This window comes from Balaenoptera acutorostrata, chromosome 1, assembly GCF_949987535.1.
Source record: "Balaenoptera acutorostrata chromosome 1, mBalAcu1.1, whole genome shotgun sequence".
Lineage (NCBI taxonomy): Eukaryota > Metazoa > Chordata > Mammalia > Artiodactyla > Balaenopteridae > Balaenoptera > Balaenoptera acutorostrata.
The window spans coordinates 37,179,933-37,203,130 of record NC_080064.1 but is presented as its reverse complement, the minus strand read 5'-3'; the positions used below and the strand labels follow the sequence as shown (position 1 = coordinate 37,203,130).

The following is a 23,198-nucleotide window of genomic DNA, read 5'->3' as shown; positions in this document are numbered from 1 at the left end:
GGATGCACAATGCAATCATCTTAATAGAAAGAAAGTTTGAAAAAACTGAATCTCAGTGTGGTAAGAGCTATCTAGAAAAAACTATAGCAAAGGTCATACCTAATAGATGAAACATTGGAAACTTTCCCTCTTAGATGAGAAGGCAACCTCCCACACATTCCCCTCCACAAAATCTTTAGTAAAAGGTAAAAGACAAGCGATCTGGGACTTCCCTGGTGGCACAGTGGTTAAGAATCCGCCTGCCAATGCAGGGGACACGGGTTCGAGCCCTGGCCTGGGAAGATCCCACACGCCGCGGAGCAACTAAGCCCGTGCGCCACAACTACTGAGCCTGCGCGCTAGAGCCCGCGAGCCACAACTACTGAGCCCGCGTGCCTCCACTGCTGAGCCAGCGCTCCACAACAAGAGAAGCCACTGCAACGAGAACCCCCGCGCACCATAACGAAGACCCAACGCAGCCGAAAGAGAAAGAAAAGGACAAGTGATCTGAAGAGAGACCAGAGTACACTTAGCTACATTTGCCACTCTCTCCTTAACTGATTGTAACTCTCCGAGACTGCTGTCTATTCCTGTGCTATGGCCACTCCTCCAGGAAAATCCGTGAAAGGGATTTTTGGAAAAGATGTACTATCTTCTTCTCATCTCTGGAAGAGTTTAAGACTAGAATTTTTTCTTGAATGTTTGATAGAATTCTCTGCAGCTTCTGGTCTTATGGAAAAAATGAATTACAATTTGGGTTTTCTACTTCTCGAGTATGTTTTGGTAAATTATGTTTTCTCGCGGTTTTCACCTAAATTTTCAAACATATTGCAAGAAGTTTTCATTATGTCATTAACAAAATGATTTTAATGAATGTACCATCTATAATGATGTCTCCTTTTATGGTCTTCATATTGATCATATGGGTTTTCTCTTTTTGCGTCAGTTCCCTTTGCCCCCAAGTCCCATGGGAGTAACACAGATGAATGCCTGCTTATGCAATGGATTTTATTACAAAGAGGAACCCTGATTTCAGAGAACCTGAGTGTTATATAGCACTCAGTAAGCATGCCTGCCCTTTGCTCTAAAGGGGAAACTATCTTTCTTTTCTTTCCTCTTTCTTTCTAACTTATGGACTTTATTATTTATTTATTTATTCATTTATTTTTGGCTGCACTGGGTCTTCGTTGCTGCGCGCGGGCTTTCTCTAGTTGCGGCGAGCGGGGGCTACTCTTCGTTGCGGTGCGCGGGCTTCTCATCGAGGTGGCTTCTCTTGTTGCGGAGCACGAGCTCCCGGCGCGCGGGCTTCAGTAGTTGTGGCACGCGGGCTCAGTAGTTGTGGCTCGCAGGCTTTAGAGCGCAGGCTCAGCAGTTGTGGCGCACAGGCTTAGTTGCTCCATGGCCTGTGGGATCTTCCCGGACCAGGGATCAAACCTGTGTCCCCTGCATTGGCAGGCAGATTCTTAACCACTGCGCCACCAGGGAAGTCCCGAAACTATCTTTATTTTCCAAAGCTCTTCGCTAAACAAACATCCTTGAAAAGATAGTCTGGAACAAAGAACAGTAAGTATTTCATTTACAAGGTGTGCAGAAACGTGAAAGACCTGTAGAGAATTGTCTCCTAGGATTATTTTTCTTTTGCTAGAAGTAATCCTTTAGCAGACACAGTGGCTCTGTTCCTGAATTTAGGGGGAAAGCATTCAGTCTTTCGTTCTTAAGTATAATGTTAGCTGTAGATTTTTTGTTTGTAGATGCTTTTTATCAAGCTGGGGAAGTTCTTCTCTCACCCTTTCTTTTTTTTCCTTTTTTTTTTTTTTTTTTCCAGCGTGCCGCATGGCTTGTGGGATCGTAGTTCCCCAACGAGGAATTGAACCCGGGCCCTTGGCAGTGAAAGTGTGGAGTCCTAACCACTGAAGCGCCAGGGAGTTCCCGGGGAAGCTCTTCTCTAGTCCTATTTTTCTGAGAATTTTAAATTACGAATGAGTTTTGAATTTTGTCACATGCATTTTCTGCAATGATTGATATACAATAAGGTGATTTTCCTTCTTTAGTCTGTTAATTTGGTAGGTAAAATTGGTTGACTTTGGGGTATTGAACCAGCCTTGCATTCCTGGAATGAACCCCAGTTGGTCTCAGCCTGTTCTTCCCAATCACAGAATCAAAGAGCTACTCTCCCACGAGGAAGATCCTCAAGGATGTCTGGTGCCACCCCTTCCAGTGCCTGGTACCCTGGGGACAGGCCTCTGGGACAGCCCCTTTCCTCTGTGGGCCAACCTGATTCAGAAACAGCTGGCCACTGCTTCTGCACTTTCTCTTTCATCCAGGTCTCCTGGGGTAGCCCTCATAATCCCAACTACACCCTACCCCAACCTCTTATTGCTCAGATATGGTTCTAATTTGGAATCACAGAGCCAGCAACCCTGTGGAGGGAAAGGGACCAGGACACTGAGCCTCCCCGTCTTCACCCAGACACTCTCCCACCTGGATAAAAATGCAGCCTGGGATGCCTCTGGCCACTTGGCAGCTATAGCCTGGTGCCTGCAGTCCCCAGGTCTTTCTCACTTGTTCTTTTATTGTTTGGTTGTGAAACCTTTTCTTCCTTTTTCTTGAATTAGTGCTGCTTGGTTTTGGGGTCTGAGTGGTTGGCTCCTCCTCATTTCTGACTATAGGGGCCTGGTCAGCTGCAGCACAGCTCTCAGTAGTAGCTGGGCTCTTCCCAGGCACAAGCTGGTGGCACCTTAGTGCCAGGATGCCCTGGAGAAAATGCCAGCCTGTGCCTCAGATAGCTTTTCCTGCGGCAAGAAGTGGCTAGGTGAAACTTCAGGGTAAAAAAATGAATGGATGAGGATATTTTAATGAAATTTCCCTGACCACCAATGGCATTCTCTGCCCACATGGGACCAAGCGCTCCAGGAGACAACTCCCTGGTTCTGCCTCTTCACTTTGCACTAAATGCTTGAGGCTTCACTGATTACGTGTCTGCTCCTTGATGATGTATGGGGATCCTTGGCAAAATGAAGATTTATTCACTGAATCACTTTTGTTTTTTTGGGTTTTTTTGGCCGTGCCACTCGGCTTGTTCGTTCTTAGTTCCCCCACCAGGGATCAATCTCGGTCTGCGGCAGTGAAAGCACCGAGTCCTAACTGCTGGACCGCCAGGGAATTCCCCACTGAATCACTGTTTTTTTAAAATATAAACTTATTTATTTACTTTTATGTTTGTCTGTGTTGGGTCTTTGTTTCTGCGCATGGGCTTTTCTCTAGTTGTGGCGAGCGAGGGCTACTATTCTTTGCAGTGCGTGGGCTTCTCATTGGGTGGCTTCTCTTGTTGCAGAACATGGGCTCTAGGCGCGCTGCCTTCAGGAGTTGTGGCACTCGGGCTCAGTAGTTGTGGCTCACAGGCTCTAGAGCACAGGCTCAGTAGTTGTGGTGCATAGGCTTAGTTCCTCTGCGGCATGTGGGATCTTCCCGGACCAGGGATCGAACCTGTGTCCTCTGCATTGGTAGGTAGATTCTTTTTTTTTTTTTTTAAATTTATTTATTTTATTTATTATTTATTTTTGGCTGCGTTGGGTCTTCATTGCTGCGCGCGGGCTTTCTGTATTTGCGGTGAGCGGGGGCTACTGTTCATGGTGGTGCGTGGTCTTCAGTAGTTGTGGCTCGCAGGCTCCGGAGCGCAGGCTCAGTAGTTGTGGCACACGGGCTTAGTTGTTCCGCGGCATGTGGTTTCTTCCTGGACCAGGGCTCGAACCTGTGTCCCCTACATTGGCAGGCGGATTCTTAACCACTGCGCCACCAGGGAAGTCCGGCAGGCAGATTCTTAACTACTGCGCCATCAGGGAAGCCCCCACTGAATCACTTTTGATTGAGTTTTAAATTTCACAGGTGCCACTGTTTATACCCAAAGTGGAAGTGCTAGTCCCTGCCCAAATATCTCCACAAGAACCACAGCCAGTTACAACTCTATACACTGTGCGAATTAGCATAGCGGACTCATTCAGAAAGCAAAGGGAACAGGAGACTGCTGCCATTGGCAGCTTTGCCTGAAGCCTGTGGTGTTGACAACCCCCAACTGTCCTAAATTGAAGCAGAAACTGATTTATTCATTGGCTGATTCATTCATCTAACAAAATGATTATTGAGCATCTTCTCTGTGCCGGATCCCTGGGCTATGAGGAGGACTAACATACAATCCCTGCCCTCAGGGACGACACAGTCCATTGGCGAGTACCAGTAAAGAAATTGGCATTTATGATTTGGTGTTAAAAGAGCCATGGGAACACAAAGGAAGCCAGGCTGGTGTGAGGGCCTGTTGAGGGCATGGGGGATAGAGAATCAGGAGAAGACTTCCCTGGAGAAGGTGGCACATGAACTGGCAAGGCCATGGGGAGAAGGGAAGGACTGGGAGGGAGAATGTGGCGAGTGCCATATTCGATAGTGTGTGCCACTCTGGTAGCCAGGCAAGCAGGGGGGTCTGGCTGGGACGCAGCGTGGTGGGTCATGGAGTGAGAGCTAAGGCTGTGTAGGCAGGCCAGCCCCAGCTTCTGGAGGCTTTGCATGTGCCAAGTACCCTCTAGAGCAGATGTTTTCTCATCTTTCATTTCAGGGAAGACTAAGACTCAGAAAGATTGACAAGCTTGCCCACAGTCAAACAGCTAATGAGTAGTGAAATAACTCTGTTGGATTCCAAACCTCATATTCTTCACCGTTAAACTAAGCTCCACTGCAACCTCTCTGGTGGAGGACCAGGAAAATAGACTGTGTGGGTACCATGCTGGAGAGATGGAGATCAGTGTAGATGTGAGAAATACAAAGACCTGAATTATAGCAGTGGAGACAGAATGGAGAAGGCAGAACAGATCTGAATGATGTTAAGGAATTACAGTTGACTGGTCTTTTTAGAAGTTGGTTGAAGGTGGGAAGCAGGAAGAGATGACAATTACCCACATGTCTAACCTGGATGATTGGATGCTTTTTGCTGAGATTGGGACCTCGGAGAATGAAAGGTTTGGAGCAGGAATACCAGGAGTCTAATTTTTTTTTTTAACATCTTTATTGGAGTATAATTGCTTTACAATGTTGTGTTAGTTTCTGCTGTATAACAAAGTGAATCAGCTATATGCATACATATATCCCCATATCCCCTCCCTCTTGCGTCTCCCTCCCTCTTGCGTCTCCCTCCCACCCTCCCTATCCCACTCCTCTAGGTGGTCACAAAGCCCCGAGCTGATCTCCTTGTGCTATGCAGCTGCTTCCCACTAGCTATCTATTTTACATTTGGTAGTGTATATATGTCAATGCCACTCTCTCACTTCGTCCCAGCTTACCCTTCCCCCACCCCATGTCCTCAAGTCCATTATGTACATCTGCGTCTTTATTCCTGTCCTGCTCCTAGGTTCATCAGAACCATTTTTTTTTTTTTTTTAGATTCCATATATATGTGTTAGCATACGGTATTTGTTTTTCTCTTTCTGACTTACTTCACTCTGTATGACAGCAGGAGTCTAATTCTGAACATGGTCAGTGACATCCAAGGGGAGATGTCCAGAAGGCAAGTGGGTATGAGGGTCAGGCTCTCAGGCTCAGGAGAGAGGTCTGAGCTGCACAGTGGTCACTCAGCCACTCTGCACTTCATCCATAAAATGGGAATAATAGTGATATCTGCCTCATCAGCTTGTTGTGAGGACTAAATGAGTAATGAGCTAGAGCAGTACTCAGTATATAGTCAATACTCTATAAAAGTGAGCTATTATTGTTTCTATCATTATAGGTGGTAATTAAAACCATGGGAGTGGATGAGGTACCACAGAATCAAAAGGAAGAGAAGAGAAGAAGACCTTGGATTGATTCCTAGGAGAAAAAGAAACCAACACTTAAGGGACTGGTGGAGGAAAAGGGATGTGTGAAGGGCTGAGAAATAGTTTCCAGAGAGATAGGAGGAAGACAGGAAAGTGTGGGGTCTGGGAAGGAAGGGATCAGAGTCCTCAGGGAGGAGGATGGGATCAGGAGGGTTTGTAGTTTGAGAGTTCATGCCCAGTGAGGCTGAGAAGCAGCTCTGCAGGACCCATGCCCATTCATAGGACAAATAACAGATTGGGTACGTGTCAGCTACAGTCAGCACCAGCGCTGACTGAAACTGCAGTAAACAAAACAGATGCAAGGAGCGTGCCACCGACACTCGATGGAAACTGGAGTGCAAGGGGAAGGATTCCTCCAATCCAAAGAGGAACCACGCAGCCCACAGCCTGTCAGCACCAGAAGAAAGCTCTGTGATCACCTGTTTGATAGATGCAGAAACCCAGAACAAAGACTTGCCCAGGGAATTGCAGTGAATGGGAGATAGAGCTGTAGCAGCGGACTTCGTATTCATGTGGCAGACGTGCCTCAGAAATGGCATGGCACCTGGGAATTGTGGCTCTGTCAGGCAACCGTTTCCAAGGCACTCAGCACTGATGAGGTTGGTTTTACAATTCTTTGGTCCTAGAGCCCGGGAAAACCAGTGCCCCCGTTCTTTGTCCTCACATCCAGACAAGACTGCCACCTGCTGGCCACACTAAAGAAGTGCACCTCAGTGCCATCCAGACACAGCTTTGCTTCCTTTTCCAGCAGAGTTGGGTTATGAATAAGTTGGGCAAATCGCGCTGTTGTAAGGAAAAGACCAGTGCCAGGTCATCCTGTTCAAAGCCCAAAGTTGAAACATTAAAAATATATTTTATGCAGTATTTTGTTTAAAAAAGCCAGGCAAGGGACTTCCCTGGTGGCGCAGTGGTTAAGACTCCACCTGCCAAAGCAGGAGACGCGGGTTCGAGCCCTGGTCCAGGAAGATCCCACATGCCACGGAGCAACTAAGCCCGTGCACCACAACTACTGAGCCTGCGCTCTAGAGCCAGCCAGCCACAACTACGGAGCCCGTGTGCCACAACTACTGCAGCCCGCGCTCCTAGAGCCCGTGCTCCGCAACAAAGAGAAGCCACCGCAGTGAGAAGCCCGCGCACCGCATCGAAGAGTAGCCCCCGCTCGCTGCAACTAGAGAAAGCCCGGGCACAGCAATGAAGACCCAACGCAGCCAAAATAAATAAATAAGTAAATAAATTTATTAAAAAGAAAAAAAAGCCAAGCAACATAGTGTTACGCGCTATGGTGGTATACCTGTTGCTGAATCAATAATTACCAAGGTGTGTCTCCCATTGGTATCTGCCCTTCTGGGCCGGTCTCGCCAAGCCCAACCAGCCCTGTCACCCGAGCGGCACACCCCACACCAGGTGCAGCGTGGGGTGAGGGGAGACAGTATCAGGCCCTGGCGGACACAGTGTTTAGGGCCAGGCCAACTGGGCAATTAGAACCAAGTTTTTCCCAAGGACTTTCTATTTTTAAAAAAACTCTGGAAGACTGTATAATAAAACTTATAAATGCTAAGTAAAGTGTCGCAGTTGAAGGGCTCATGTAATTTTGGAGAAATAATGTATCTTTTAAAAACATTCAGTAGGTTTTTATGTGAAACTGTCCTTTAGTGTCAGAGCCTTGTGACCGTTGTTCATTGAAGTTACACAGGACCTGTGCCTCTTACACAGGAAAGGCTGACACTACTCCCCGTGTCAAGTCAGAGGAGGAAACAAAGGCACAAGGTTCTACAGGGCAAAAGCTGTAGTTTTAAAAATGAAATCTTTTAGTATTTGCTTGACCTTGTGAAGGGCATGAAGCTGAGACACATAATTTTTAAAAATATGTTTTATTGTAATAATAATGATGTCTATCCTCAGGTTTTGTGTGCTGCTCAAAACTGGCAAAAACAAAGAAGAAAGTCTTGTTCTCGTAACACTGGGGAGACAAGAGAGTGTGGTGGTGAGAAGATGGGTGCAGGAGTCAGACTGTCTGGGTGTGACCCACAACTTTCCCGCTTAACATCTTTGAGACTTTGGACAGGCTATTTAATTGCTCTGTGCCTCAGTTTCCTCACCTGTAAACCGGGGATGATAATACTACGTACTCCTCAGAATTATCCTGACCGTCACTGGAGACGATGAAAGAGCTAGAACAGTGCCTGGCACATAGTCATCCTCAGTCACTGGTAGTGATCACCAGTTATTATTACTATGATTATTGCTTCTGTAACAAAGTTCTAGGACAACAGGGACTTTGTTTCATTTGTCACTATATACACAGTGCCCAGCCCAGTGCCTGCTCTTGTTGAATAAGTAAATGAATGAATGAAAAACTTAAGTTATTTAAAAGTAAACCAACAAAGTACATTATCAAAAAAGTGAAAAGATAACAACAGAGTGGGAGAAACCATTCTAGTATCCAGAATATATAAAGAACTCTTACAATTCAACAGCAAAAAGACAACCCAAGTTTTAAAATGGGCATAGGACTTGAATAGATAGTTCTTCAAGGAAGAAACATAAACATCAACAAGCACACGAAAAGATGTTCAACATCTTTAGTCATTAGGTAAATGCAAATCAAAACTGCAATGAGGTACCACCACTCCATATCCACTAGGATGGCTATGTATATATATCTGGACAATAACAAGTGTGGGCAAGGATATGGAGAAATTGGAACACTCAAACATTGCTGGTGGGAATGTAAAATGGTTCAGTTGCTGTGGAAAACAGTTTGACGGTTCCTCAAAAGATTAAATGGAATTACCATATGACCTGGCAAATCCACTCCTAGATGTATACCCAAAAGAATTGCAAACAGGCACTCAAACAAATACATGTGCACGTATGTTCATAGAAGCACTATTCACAATAGCCAAAAGGTGGAAACAGCTCAAACGTCCATCAGCAGATGAATGGAGAGACAAATTGTGGTATATCCATACAATGGAATATTATTCAGCCATAATAAAGAACAAAGTACTGGGATTCCCTGGTGGTCCAGTGGTTAGGACTCAGTGCTTTCACTGTGGTGGCCTGGGTTCAATCCCTGGCTGGGGAACTAAGATCCTGCAAGCCGTGCAGCACAACCGAAACAGAAAAGAAAAGAAAAGAAAAGAATAAAGTACTGATACATGCTACCACATAGATGAACCTCGAAAACAGTATGCTAAGCAAAAGAAACCTGATAAAAAGTTCATATATTGTATGATTCCACTTTTATGAAATATCTGGAATAGATGAATCCATAGAGACAAGACTGATGGTTTCCAGAGGGTGAGGGGAGGGGTGGTGGTCAGGGTATGTCCCTGACCAGGAATCAAAGCCCGGCCCCCTGCATTGGGAGTGCGGAGTCTTAGCCACTGGACCACCAGGGAAGTCCCAATCATACTTCTTTGTATTAGGAATCTACATAACTTCACAGAACAAAGAACCTCAGGAAAATTAACAATGATGTTCTTGCCCATCGCCAGTCTCTCCAGGTCTCTGGAGGAGAGGGGAAGAGATGTTACACATTTGAAGACTTGTCTGTGTCTGTCCTGTTTGGTCACTTAGGGCCACTGTTTCCCTGCAATAACATTTCTAGAGGAGTCCACTGTGTCAGTGAATGCAGTTCGCTTAGCCATGAATCCTGCTGTTGTACTTTGTGGCTGATAAGCCACACTTCCAACTTCACTATAGGAAACATGATCATTTTATGAGCATGTCAAGTTAATCGTAGGTTGTAGGTCAATTAGAAAAAAAATTATTCTCCAAATGACCATTTTTCCAAATTCACAAACATTTCCATTTTACCATAAACTTGTTTCTTATAGCTATTTGTTAAATTTTCAGCAATTTTTATCAGATGGTACAGTGGTTTTAAAATATGTCCACAAAGTTTTTAGTATGTTTCCTTTCAAGAGGTGGAGCCCAATTCTTCTCCCCTTGAGTGTGGGCTCAACTTAGTGACTGGCTTCCAATGAATAGAGTAAAACAGAAGTGACATGTGCAACTTCTGAGATTAGATTATGAAAGATATTGGGGCTTCCTCTTTGCTCTCTCTTGGATCACTCGCTCTGGGAGAAGCCAGCTGACATGTCAGGACACTCAAGCAGCCCTATAGCGAGGTCCACATGGTGAAGAACGGAGGCTTCCTGCCAACAACCAGCACTAACTTGCCAGGCGTGTAAGTGAGCCACCCTGGAAGCCTGTCCTCCAGACCTGATCACGCCTTCGGATGACCACAGCCCCAGCTGACCGCCTGACTGCAGTCTCATGACACACTCTGAGCCAGAATCATTCAGTTAAGCTGCTCCCAGATTCCTGACCCACAAAAACTGTGGGAGATAATAAATGTTTATTTTTTTTAGTCGCTCTGTTTTAGGGTAATTTGTTATATAGCAATAGGTAATGAATATAGATGGACTGATTTAACAGCTTTTGCGGATTTCTGCAAAGTTTGAATATAATGCCTTTCATGTGGCCTTCATAGCAGCATTTTAAGGAATCTTCATTTGTCTCTGCCCAAGCTCTCTGTAGTTGCAGTGGCAGGGAGTAGGGGCAAGGAGGGGGAACCTGGTGAGGAAACTTGCTGGAGGTCACCATGCTACATGGCCTAGACTGCCCATCCTTGGGAGAAGAGGGGATGGGGAGGGGGTGGGGCAGAGAAAGGGAGGGCAAGGGTCAGAGAAGGGGACCAACCAAGGGCAGAAAGTGGTACTGAGGGGCAGAGAGAGGCTGAGACCCCTGAGAACTCAGAAGTTCCGGCTTCTCCCAGCTCTCTTAGGCCCTACCTACAACCAAGAGGAACTGCTATACACTTTAAATATTTTAAACATTTAAAGTAAACATTTTCAGTAAACTGGTAATTTGGTGAATTGGGTACTCAGCAAACTGGTCATCTGGCCAGTTGATTTTTGGGTGAGCATACACTTGGCAAATTAATTTACAATGATTCGTCTGTTTCTAATTAAGTCATACATAGTAATTTTTATGTTCCTAAGGCAATAATTTATTTGTAACAGATACTAATATATTTACACACACACATATATATTTCAAATTCCCAACAGAATTAACTTCTCCTTCCAAAAAACTTTGTGACTTTGACATTTCTCTTCTCCAGGGAGGGAGACCAGTGAGTGAATACTTCTGTGGCTTTAGACTGCTCGTCATGATTAAGTCCCTGCCTGCCACTAATTCCTGGAATAGCAACCCTCCTTGGGAGGAAACTGCCATTTTTCACTTCACAGCCATTATAAATGGAGATAAATTCCAGGCAGGACCACTTTGGAGAAGTCCTCCCTTAATTTTAATTTTGACTCTTTTAGATTGAAAGGGATCATCATTAAAAGAAATTCTGAAGTCTTAATTCTATGAAAAAAAACCAAAACCAAACCATCCTCAGAAATTAGCGGATGTAAGTGTCAGAACCCTTTCCCTGGTTATTTCTATTTCAAAGTGAAGAACAGACAAGAATGGGCAATCAGAATCTGCTGCAGTGGGGAACAGAAAGCCATTACTTGGCCCCAGGTTTCCTCCTCCACTCTTTTGTAGGAACCTGGAAGGGCAGGGATTTCCCCATGACCTTCAACATGGGGCTTCCTGACACACCCCTCCTCCAGGGGCCCCTGCATGGGTATGGAGGAGATAAAATGTTACAAAATCCAGCTTGGCCAGACAAACGTATTTCAGGAAACTGCATGAAAATATGGAGAAAGGGGAGAAAAAGGAAGAAAGAGAAGCTTATCCCACCTAGACAGACATGGAGTCACCACAACATATGTGCCCCAGCTGCCACACGGCCCACTGCAGTGGTTTTAAAACTTGGCCACAAAATTATTTGACCCCCCCTCCCATCAAGATGTGGGATCTACTTGCTTTCTTTGAATCTGGCCAGGAAGTGACGCTATGTGACTTAAGAAGCTAGGTTGGGCTTCCCTGGTGGCACAGTGGTTAAGAATCCGCCTGCCAATGCAGGGGACACGGGTTTGAGCCCTGGTCTGGGAAGATCCCACATGCCGTGGAGCAACTAAGCCCGTGCGCCACAACTACTGAGCCTGTGCTCTAGAGCCTGCGAGCCACAACTACTGAGCCCGCTTGCCTGGAGCCTGTGCTCCGCAACAAGAGAAGCCACTGCAATGAGAAGCCTGCGCACCGCAACAAAGAGTAGTCCCCGCTTGCTGCAACTAGAGAAAGCCTGCACACAGCAACGAAGACCTAACACAGCCAAAAATAAAATAAATAAAATAAATAAATTTATTAAAAAAATAAAGCTAGGTCAAGAAAGGCTATGCAGCTTTGGTTTGGAATGTCTTGGAAGCTCACTCAGGATTCCTCTTGGAATCTGGCCACCAAGCTGAGAGAAGCCTAAGCTACAGGGAGAGGCCACATGTAGGTGCTGCAGTGCACAGTCCCAGCTCTGAGTCCCACCTTCAAGACCCAGAAGATCCCAGCCTCCTTATGCTGCTCAAGGCTTGGTCTTGGGTGAGGAAAGACCAAGTTGCCTCTGATGCAAAATTTAAGGGAGAGATCAAAATCCAGTAATCAAGGTAGATACTTTTTAATGCAATTAAAAAAATCAATGCAAAAAAATGAATGAAGAACGACCTATCAAAATGTTAAATAAAAACAGTAAGAGTGCCACATGGAGCCATATTGGAGCCCGAGACAAAAGGAAAAATCAGTAAGAGTGATCCTCATTAGCCTCACTTGAGCTCCTGCTGCGGTCCCAGCTGTCTTCCAACTGAGGCCCTGGAAATCATGGAGCAGAGATAATCCATCTCTGCTGTGTCATGTTCAAATTCCTGACCTACATAATATGTGAGAATAAAATAGTGACAGTTTTACAACACTAAAACTGAGGTGGCTTGTTATAAGAAATAGGTAGCCAGAATACACCCCCACCCCTCTGCTCGAGAGCCTTATCATCTCCTACCTTCCTTCCCCTTTTTGTCCTCTGAACCCTGTGCCTTGGCCCTAAGAACTCTCAGAAAGTAAAGAGTCACTTAAGACACACAGCTTCCACTTAGCCATCTGGGCTGAAAAAACAAGGTATTTCAAATTTTATTCCCAATATGATGGAAGAAAATGGAAAAATGAGGAGCTGGAGGGGAACTTGGGGTCAAGGAGGTGGCCTGTGACGGCAGTAGGGACACTCTGTTGTAATGGGAAAGAGAGTAGAGGAGGTGGGTGACAGGCCAGGCAGGCTGGTAGGTGTGGAGGTGGGAAGGTCTCAATGGAAAAGGAGGTGAGGTCATCTCCTGGCTCCTCCATCACAGACGCCCACTGCGAGGGAAAGGGTCACCAGGCCCACTGAGCCTCTCCACCTCCTGTTTTCACAGGACTCCCCCTGAGAATCCACTTTCCCTGGAGACTTCTCAGGGAAGGATATCGTCCCCCGCCCCATGCAGCACGCAGGGTAGAGAGCACGGCCTCCGTAACTTCCTCCTTCCAAACCATCCCTTTTTCTCCTCAAATACAAACAAACAAACACAAACAAAACCCTAGTACTTGGCACACCACAGATGTTCAATTAATACTTGTTTTTAAAATCAAGCCCTTACAAAGCTTAGTCCCTTCACTGGCTATAGCCAGCTATATCACTGGCTCCCCCTGATGTTGCCACCATCCTGGGGGGGCTCCACCTTGGTCTTGCAATTTGGTGTCCTCAAGCTCAGAGAAATTCACCTCTGATCCTCTCCGGTCGTCACTGTTAGGCCCCACCTAAGACCTGTCAGACTTTCCCTCCCCTGCCTTTGGAGGAGTCACTGTGGAAACTGAGAACCATATTCTTGCCCTTAACTTCCACCCCACCAATCATGTGAAATAGTTCCCCCTAGTGGACGATCCATGCACATGCATGCTCTATATTCCCAGGGACACGAAGACTATTTTGAAGTGCCCGGTAAAAAAGAATAATTCTTTCATTCAACAGACATTTCTTGTACCCCTGTTACGAGTCTGGCTTATCTGAAATTATTTTGAGGAGCACAGTTTCACACCAGCAGACATCAAACCAAAAAGGCAGTGACAATTCATGCTCCTGCTGCCTCTGTGAGAGTCAGTTGTTACATAATAAACTCAGCGGGACTCTAGATTGGGCCTGATATGGGAAGAAGCTGGGCCAGTTCAACTCTGGAGGACTTCATCAGCGAAACTGAAGCAAAGCCATTTCTTCATAAATTTATTCAACAAACTTCTACTGCACACCACCCTTTATATGCCAGGCCCTGAGCTGGAAAAAGAGATGAATCAGACCCTGTCCGCGCCCTGAAGCTGCTCAGAGGGGAAGGCATTTAGGCAAGTAGTCACTAATACAGTATGCATGTGCAGGACTCCCTCCCTCCCTCACGCACTCAACAAACACGTACCGAGGACCTAACATACGCTGGGGACTGTGCTGGGGGTATAAGGACAAAAACTATGAGAGCTGCATGGAAACGTGCACAGTCTATGTAAAGGGCAGTTACCGTTCTGGAGATAACTGCTCCAATGGAGGCAGGTGCTGGGGGGGGAGGAGGGAGCAAGATGGTAAAAAGGAAGGAGGCTGACATTTGGGCAGGGGTGAAGGCAGGTCAGGGAAGCCCTCAGAGAAGAAATGCTTAAGGGGGGAAGTGACAGAATGGTCACTTTGCCACGTGGAAGTTGGGTGAGGGGAGGGAGGTCACAGCGCCACCCAATCTAGTCTCCTCGGGGTTGTTTGATTAAGCCTCCTGACATGATTCCACCGCCAGCTCACCCCCTTGCTCCAATGCCAGCAACAACTCTGCTGCTGGGCCTGACCTTGACTTAGGTGCCTCTACCACTCCACCCGCTCACTGGCAACTCCTCCCCAGCTAGGAGGCTCTGCTCCAGCTGGTAACCGATTCCAACATAGCATTACTTCCCAACACAGGAGTCCATGTACCCCCACAGGGGTCAAACAAATACAAAGTTGACAGTGCTGCTGAAGGAAAGATAAGGTGGGCATTCAATCTCAACACTGCCTCCAAAAAACCATCTAGGTTGGGAGTGAGCGCCAGGCCTTTGTTGATCCCCAGGGTCTCACTTGTATACCTTAACCCAGGTACCGGCCTCCTCCTTCTGACCCTCCTAGGCTTCCTGGACCTGGGGCTCAGCCTGTCATCCTGGGCACAGAAGTCCCGATATGTAGTGCCACCCAGACCCTTCCTGCCTTATGGGTCTCCCTGCCCTGGCCTCCTCGGCTAGGCCCATTCCCCCTTCATGTGCCATCTCACTCTCCACACCCAGGCGGTCCCCAGTCCTGTCTCTCCTCTCTCTTTCTGGGGCCTCTCTATCCTGCTAGATCAGCACATTCCATTTTGTTGTCTGAACAACTCCAGCCTAAAGTCTCCCTGTGGCTCTGGCCTGCTATTCCATCTGACATTCAAGGTGCTCCATGATCTGGTCCTGGCCTACCTTCCTAGGTCTTCCTAGACCGAGACCGCTACCAAACCTCCACCAAATGATCTCCATGCCACTCCCCAGACACATCTTGTACTTCCCTGTGTCTGGGCCTTCCTTTACACCATTCCCCTTTCCAGAATGCCCTTCTCTGCTTTCTACCTTCCCATTTTTCAAGGCTCAGCTCAAATACCACCTTCTCAGAGAACCTTTCCTTGATCTCTCCTGTTGAAAACAGAATCTCCCTTCTCTGAACCATCGTAAGAGCAGGGAAGGAAATAACATCCTGGAAACACCTGCCATGTGCTGCATGTTAAAAGCATAGGCTTTGGAGTCAGAGAGATCTGGTTTGAATCTGGTCAGCTGTGTAACTTTGGGAAGCATACTTAATCTCTCTGTGTTTCAGTGCTTTAGCTTGAAAAACATAAAAATGCCGACCCCCACCATTCATTCATTTGAACATTTGAATACCTAATATGTACCAGAATCTATACTCTTGTGGTTATTTTGAGAATTAAATGGAGCAATGCATGGGAAGTGGCTGGCACATAGGCATACTCAATAAATGAAAACTTATTAATACTACCATTACCCAATCTAGTTTCTTAGAAGAACAGTCCCCAGGGTGATTTCTGTTTGGAGGGGAAGTGCCACATAAGTCTGGGAACCAGAGCCAGCTCTGGACCCAGGCACATTCTAACAACTGCTAGAGCATGTGGCTGATTCCAGGCACAGAACGTGACTGTCGTTTTCTGAATAACTTGCCCATCAGTACAGAGCCAGCACCTTCCGTCTGCCGAGGCTGTCTAGGACACTCAATCAGGCTCTTTGTGAATAGGAGAAAACGTCTCAGAGCAAAGCTGCCTAGCTCTCATGGCCACCTTCTGCCATCTGGAGCAGACCCGGCCGCCTCCCCTACCTTCATACTGGACTTCCAGGTGCATAGTGCGCAGCACCTTCAGCACGCCGTCCACAATGCCGGGGTGTGTTGTCCCGATGATCGACTGGCAAGAAAGACAGCAGGACAAGGCGGTTACTCTTTCCTTTCCGTCTAGTCCACCTGGGAGAAGTGAAAAGCTGGCTTCCAAACAGCCGGGAAGCCTTAGCTGAATGAGGAGAGGGGGGCAGCAGTGAGTCACTGGGCCCTGGCCCTGCACCCGAGAGGTTAATTTCTTTTTTTTTTTTTTTAACATTATAGTCAATTTTTTGCATACTAGTAGGGAGGGAGAGCTCTCTCTCTTTTAAAATTAATTAATTAATTATTTTGCCTGCGTTGGGTCTTCGTTGCTGTGCGTGGGCCCTCTCTAGTTGCGGTGAGCAGGGGCCACTCCTCGACACGGTGCGCCGGCCTCCCCAGCTGCGGAGCACAGGCTCCAGGTGTGCGGGCCCAGCAGTTGTGGCATGCCGGCTCAGCTGCTCCGCGGCACGCGGGATCCTCCCGGACCAGGGATCGAACCCGTGTCCCCTGCATTGGCAGGTGGATTCTTAACCACTGTGCCACCAGGGAAGTCCATGTCCTTCTTCTTGAAACTCTTTTCCCTTATTTTTCACAGCCCTGTGTTTTCCTCTTCTTTTATGGCTTATCATTCTTTTTCTTTTTTTTTTTTTAATGTTTTTTATTTATTTATTTTTTCTTATTAGTCATCCATTTTATACACATCAGTGTATACATGTCAATCCCAATCTCCCAATTCATCACACCACCACCCCCACCCCCCGCCATCATTCTTTTTCAAGGAGGCAGAGTGGTATATGGAAAGAATAAGGACTCTGGAGTTAGAGTTGGATTTTAATGTTCACCTTCTACTTAGTGTGTGGCCTTGAATAAGTCACTGAACACTCTCCTAAGGCTTGTTAGCATCACCTTTAAAATGGGGATGATAATACCTGTCTCCATCAGCCACTGTGAAGACTAAAAGAAACAGTGTAAGCAAGCCCTGAGCACAGTGCCTGGCATGTAGGAGGCACTTAATAAATGGAAACTGGAAACAATAATGAAAATCAGATGTTTTGCTGATCTTCTTCCTCAGCTCATCTCTTAAATGTTGGCAGTGTTCCTTTTCTTCTTAGTTGGTGTATTCTACCTGGGTGATCTTATTGACTTCTACTCTTTCGGATATCACTTCTCTGTTCATGAACTCCAAACTGCCATCTTCATCTCGGATCTCTCTCTGGAGCCTCAGACTTTTATTTTCTACTGTCCTGTGGGCATCTCTACTAGATGTCCCGAGCAGTGATTCCTCAATTGAGCTAGGAATCAGAATTGCCTGGGGGAACTTAAAGGCCACCCGAAAGCTGTCAGATTCTACAGGAGGGGAGCTCAGGGTTCAGTATTTTTTGCACAAGTGATCCATCTATATCTTCTGCAACCAGCTTGGCCTCCTGAGATGGGCACTTGGGAGCCACCAAGGCTCATCAAGTTTATTGGGTCAAAACCTAAATCAGATCCGTTTTTCCTGTTCTCTTGGTGGCACACAACTCACCCCGTGGTCTAAGTCCAAAGCTGGCGTCTTCTTGACTCCTTTTCTTTTACTGCGCCAAGTCCCATACACTCTGCCCCGGAAATGTCTGTCCAACCTGGTCACCTCGATTCTTCCTGCCACGGTTCAGGCCGTATCATCTCTTTGGTCTCTTAATTGCCTCCCTGCCTCCAGCCCTTCCTGGAGCTGTACTACTGAGAGCTTTTTTTTAAAAAAATTATTTATTTATTTCTGGCTGTGTTGGGTCTTTGTATCTGTGCGAGGGCTTTCTCCAGTTGCGGAGGGCGGGGGCCACTCTTCATTGCGGTGCGCAGGCCTCTCACTGTCGCGGCCTCTCTTGTTGTGGAGCACAGGCTCCAGACGCGCAGGCTCAGTAGTTGTGGCGCACGGGCTTAGTTGCTCCGCGGCATGTGGGACCTTCCCAGACCAGGGATCCAACCCGTGTCCCCTGCATTGGCAGGCGGATTCTTAACCACTGTGCCACCAGGGAAGCCCGAGAGCTTTTGATGATTCATCTCAAAATCTCTCTTGGAGCCTCTATTCCCTCCTTACATGGTGTCTTCGTGTGGTCACCACGCCCCAAAGCTGACTTTGCTGCATTCTAGGGCACCGAGAGGAAGGCAGAAGACGAGAGAAATGGAGCTTTCCCGAGCACCGGAGATCTGGCTTCTTTCTTCACTTACATGCTGCCTACAAATGCACCATGATTCTTTCCCTATCAAACTGACTCCTTTAATCTTTTCTACGGTCCTTTCATCATCCTTGCTGCTTGTCTCAACCACTTTTAAGTCTGCCAACATCTTTCTGATCCTTAAGTAAACAGGACAAATCACTCTGCTGGGAGACACGAACTCTCTGCCCTGCCCTGGCCTTCTGGAAGTAACGCTGATGGAACAGCAGACATGCAGCGGGAGGCTGAGCTCTGTTTCTCATGCCTGCATGGAGTGCAACTGTGGAAGGTAATTGTCAGATTACTGAGTTGGAATCAGAACCACCGGAGCATGCAGCCTGGGCTCACCTGGGCAGTCCTGAGAGTCTGCAGGGACAGCTGCTGAGCTTTCGGGGACGCACAGGGCAGCAAAGCTATTAGACCTTTGTACACTTGATTCTGGTACTTGGGATTACTGTGGATCAAAGAATCCAACAGAACCTGCACTTCTTCCTGGGTCTCTTCTGACTTAGACTTTGCCAAAAATTCTGCTATGGATCGTACACCTGAGCAAAGGAGAGAGGAAATGCTAAATTGGAAGGGGTTTATGAAAATAATCCTCACTCAAGGTTACATAATATGAGGTAATAGGATTAAGATGTATTTAACCAGGCCTGTCCAGTTAAAGCAAAATCGAGGCTCTGTTCTCATGTTGCATCACTACTGTTTTCACCTCGTGCCTAGGTGGCTGGGGGATTTTGTTTCAACATAGGCATGTTAGCTTGTCAAAATCTGTTTTAAAATTTAAAATGGCTCTGCAAAATGCACAAATAAAACTTGCACTTTTGATTGCTGTATGATAACTAACACATAGATAGCGCTCAGCACTAAATGTTTTTTGACAAATACTACCTTATCTAGCTCTGGAAACTACACTGAGAGGGAGGTATTGGTCCCTTTTTAGGATAAATACACCGAGGCTGAGAGAGGCCATGGGGGAGAAATGATGAAAGAGCAGTGAGGAAAGTGCTTTAAAGAGGGATGCGTGGGGGATGGCATCTCCTGTGCACACCTCAAGCAGACCACTTGGTGGGACATACTGAAATTACCGGGTTATTTCCTTTTCTCACGGCACTGTAAGCTCTTTGAGGACAAGGACTGTATTTTATTCATCTTTGTGTTCCCAGCACCTTAGCATATACCTAGAATACATATTCAACGATTTTAGTTCAATCTTATTTCTAGAGTTATTCATAAATGGCTCAACAAATCTTTGTTGAATGGATGCATGAAAGAGGATATATTTGAAATGAAGTATTTCCAAAACCACCATGGAAAGATTTGAGCAAATGATAAATCAAGAAAATCATAACTCTGGGTCTTCTGGTGGTCATCTGGATAGGAGCTAAGTGAGTCCACTCTACAGAACGCTTCCTGTGCAACCAGGTCCGTGATGCATTTTCCTCTAGCAGTGCTGGGGGCGGCCCCCTGGGAGACAGGAGAAGTGACACCCTCGTTCTACGCGGTACCCACCATAGCTTTCACAGATGAGCTCCTTGTACTTCCTGCCAGAGTTTGCGATAACCTGAAGTAGCTTGATGGATTCCTTCTTGTCCTCCTCCTCGATCTTCTTCAGTGCAAGTATTTCCAAGAGTGTTAGGGCCCCTCCAACCTCAAGAAATTCTACAAGATATCGATTACTGTCCAGAGGGATAGAAAAGTAGAAATAAGACATTGTCAAGTTCCTTGACACTAACCTTTCTAAGGAATCTCAAGGACCTTTCTTCATATACTCCTCCTAGCCAGGAAATGTTCGTGGGTAAAGTGACACAATAGTTTGGAAATTTTCCTTCCAGAAGGAAATGCAGAAGTTAAATACAATGGCCATTTCCTGTGCTTGGATTTCCAGCATCTGTGTCTCTTCTTCTTGAAAGGGCACCTCAACTGTCCCATGGGAGATCACCCCTCCACCACTCACGAGCCATGTGGTTTTGGGAGGGTGAGCAGGTGAAGGTGGGTCATCCTTCTGGCTGCAGTAATTGGTTTGGGGCCAGGCATGTGACCTAAGTTGGTCCAATGAGGCTCAAAACCTGGGACTTTCTTGGGAACGCTTGGGAAAGACATGTTCTCTTTTTGGTGTGACTGAGCTAGAAGGATGCATGTCTGGAGTACTGAGGACTACAACACATGGAGGCCTATGAATATAGAGGAAAACAAAGCTGAGAAATGGAGAAAAAGAGGGAGAGACCAAATACTGAGAAATGGAGAAAAAGAGGGAGAGACCAAGTACTGATGACATTTTTTGAGCCCCTGGATATAGTCAGGCCTGAAATATGGATTTCCACTCTCTGGACATTTCAGTTAAGTAGTCTAATAATTTCTACTTTTTCCTGGTCCAGTATGAGTTGGTTTTCTGTAAGTCACAACCAAGAGGGTGCTGACTAGCAAACTATCAATGGAGAACGTGGGATGGAGGAGCAACTAGACCAGGACCACAGCTGCCACCATCTCTGGGTCCATCCTGAGGGCTACTAGGTACCCACTGATAACTAGAAGCTAAGGTCCCATGTGGTGTGAATGTCAAGGATACCATGAGCCCGGTAGGCAACTGAGACCCCAGAATTTCTCTAGAACAGAACTCACCTGCTTACAGCTGATAAGAAGATGCCAATGGACCTGAGCAGCTTATCTAAACGTGAGCCAGTCATGTAGCTGTACAACAAGTTAAAGAGTGAATTTCAGGGTGGTTTTCCATCTCGTGTCTGATCCCTAATACCACCTATGGCCCAGGATGACCAACAGCTGAATTGTATCCTTTATCTGAGAGGGGCCACTAGGTTGAAGGGGTAGGGGCATGGGGGGTGGTGGCAGGCATGTTCATGGTTCTCCAGGAAGCTCTTCTGGGGTAGTTCAGCCACTTTGGCTCTGACATGCTCTCTAGAGAGTAAGAGGCTCTGATGAATGGAGGGTGCATGAAGAAAGCTGGGGGTCAATTTCCGAAGCTTCTCTGTGCCATGACCATTGCACCCTTGGGCTCAGCCCAGTTCATTACTTTATGCCTCATTCCTGGACTTCTCTAAAAATAATCAGCTTCATCATTAATTCTCAATTTTGTACTTGCTCAAAGCTTTATAATGGAGGTCACTATCTTTATGAAGAATTGTGTGTCTTCCTAATAAGAACAACAGGAGATGGTGGAAAAATTAAACTCTGATTTAAAACAACCCTGGTACTTAATGTTATTTTTTAATGTGAGCTTTTGCAAAAAGCTTCGTTGTAATAAAGCACCCAGAGCACGCATCAGCTCGGATACAAGGTATGAAATCAAGCCACAACAGAAAAGGAACCAGTCAACAATTACTAGGCTCATAACACATCACAGGCTCTTAGAACACTTAAGAAATTAGCTGAAATTATTGCAGCTCATGGAGGATGACTGAGAGTTTCCAAGACTGATAAAGGCTAATGTAATGGGTTGGAGGTAATGGTGTTTTGTTGGGGAGGGAGGGTGCATGAGGCAAATTATCTCGGCTGCACCCTGGTTCCCAGGATGCCAATAGAAGTAGAGACAGATTGGCTCGTTAGGAAAGGCTCTTTACTGCAAAAACAGTGTTTGCTCTGGAGCCAGGCTCCCCTGCCCGTTGCCGTTTTAGCTGGGGGCCAGGCTATCAGCCCGCCACCCAGCTCCTCTGAAACCCCAGCCCCCATTTCCGCCTCCATGCCTTCTCAGTGCCTCTTTTCTTCAGCTAGCAGCGAGGCTGACCGACTTTCGTCACCTTTTTCCTCTGTCCCAGGCTAGCCTTATTTTCATAACCACTTCATTATACATATTTCTGGCCCATTATTTCCAGCAATTAGTTCTAGAAGTTTGCCACGATATCAGCAGTAGCTAACAAGTACTAAGCATTTATTGTGCCAGGCATTGTGCTAACTGCTTCGCTGGCATTGTCACATTTAACCCTCAGCGCACCCTGCAGTGGGTGCTATCAGTATTTCCACTTCCTTCATGAGGAAACAATCTCAGACAGTTTAAAGACCTGATCATGGTCCCAGAGTTAACTGATGGAACTGGGATTTGACCCTAGGCAGCCTAACTCAGAGTCCGGGTTCTTACTGTCAGCCCTTCCTGCCTATAGACAAACAGAGGGAGGGAGTGGGCTATTGACACAGATGGTGTTGGAGGTGGGACCGTGGCAAGGATACACTGAAGTCGCCTGGATGGTGCATGGGCTTTGGAGCCAGACCACCCATTTTAATCCTTCTCTCTGCCACCTGCTAGTAAATTATTCAACCTTTCCAAGGCTCATCTTTCTAATCTATAAAATGGGATGATACTGAATTCCCTGGTGGTCCAGTGGTTGGGACTCCGTGCTTCCACTGCAGGGGCCGCAGGTTCGATCCTTGGTCGGGGAACTAAGATCCCACATGCCTCGCGGTGAGGCCAAAAAAAAAAAAAAAAAAAAATGGTGGTTGGGGGAATGATACCAATACCTATTAGGCTTGGTGTTAGGCTCAAATGAGATATTTATGCGGTACACAGAGTTCAGTGCCTAGAGCATAAAAAGACTCAATACATGGTAACTAATAATTTTTGTTATAATATATAAATCTTTAGTTTTACTGATTGGTTCTAGAAGTTCAAGTTTCACAAAGGGCTTTGAAGCTAATGTGGGATTAGGTGGCAGTCAATTTTACAAAACATAATGATGCTATATTGATTTGTTTTCCTTCAAAATCCACCGTAACTGGAGGGGTGGGGAGGAGAAGTGGGGGGGGGGTGTCACTGATTCAAAATGCTATGTCTCTTCAGCCAGTCTC

The 23,198-nt window shown here is 46.4% G+C and overlaps 1 protein-coding gene across 1 annotated transcript in view; it reads right to left on the bottom strand.

Moving 5' to 3' along the window:
* Window positions 1-23,198, bottom strand: part of ARMH1 (armadillo like helical domain containing 1) — a 48,588-nt gene that overhangs the window by 4,204 nt on the left and 21,186 nt on the right. The window contains exons 4-7 of the mRNA XM_057544967.1: window positions 21,024-21,092; window positions 19,914-20,080; window positions 18,750-18,946; window positions 16,171-16,255 (exon numbers count right to left, since the gene is read on the bottom strand). Coding sequence (XP_057400950.1) covers window positions 16,171-16,255; window positions 18,750-18,946; window positions 19,914-20,080; window positions 21,024-21,088 — 514 coding nt within the window. The 5' untranslated portion in view covers window positions 21,089-21,092. The remainder of the gene's footprint in view (window positions 1-16,170; window positions 16,256-18,749; window positions 18,947-19,913; window positions 20,081-21,023; window positions 21,093-23,198) is intronic.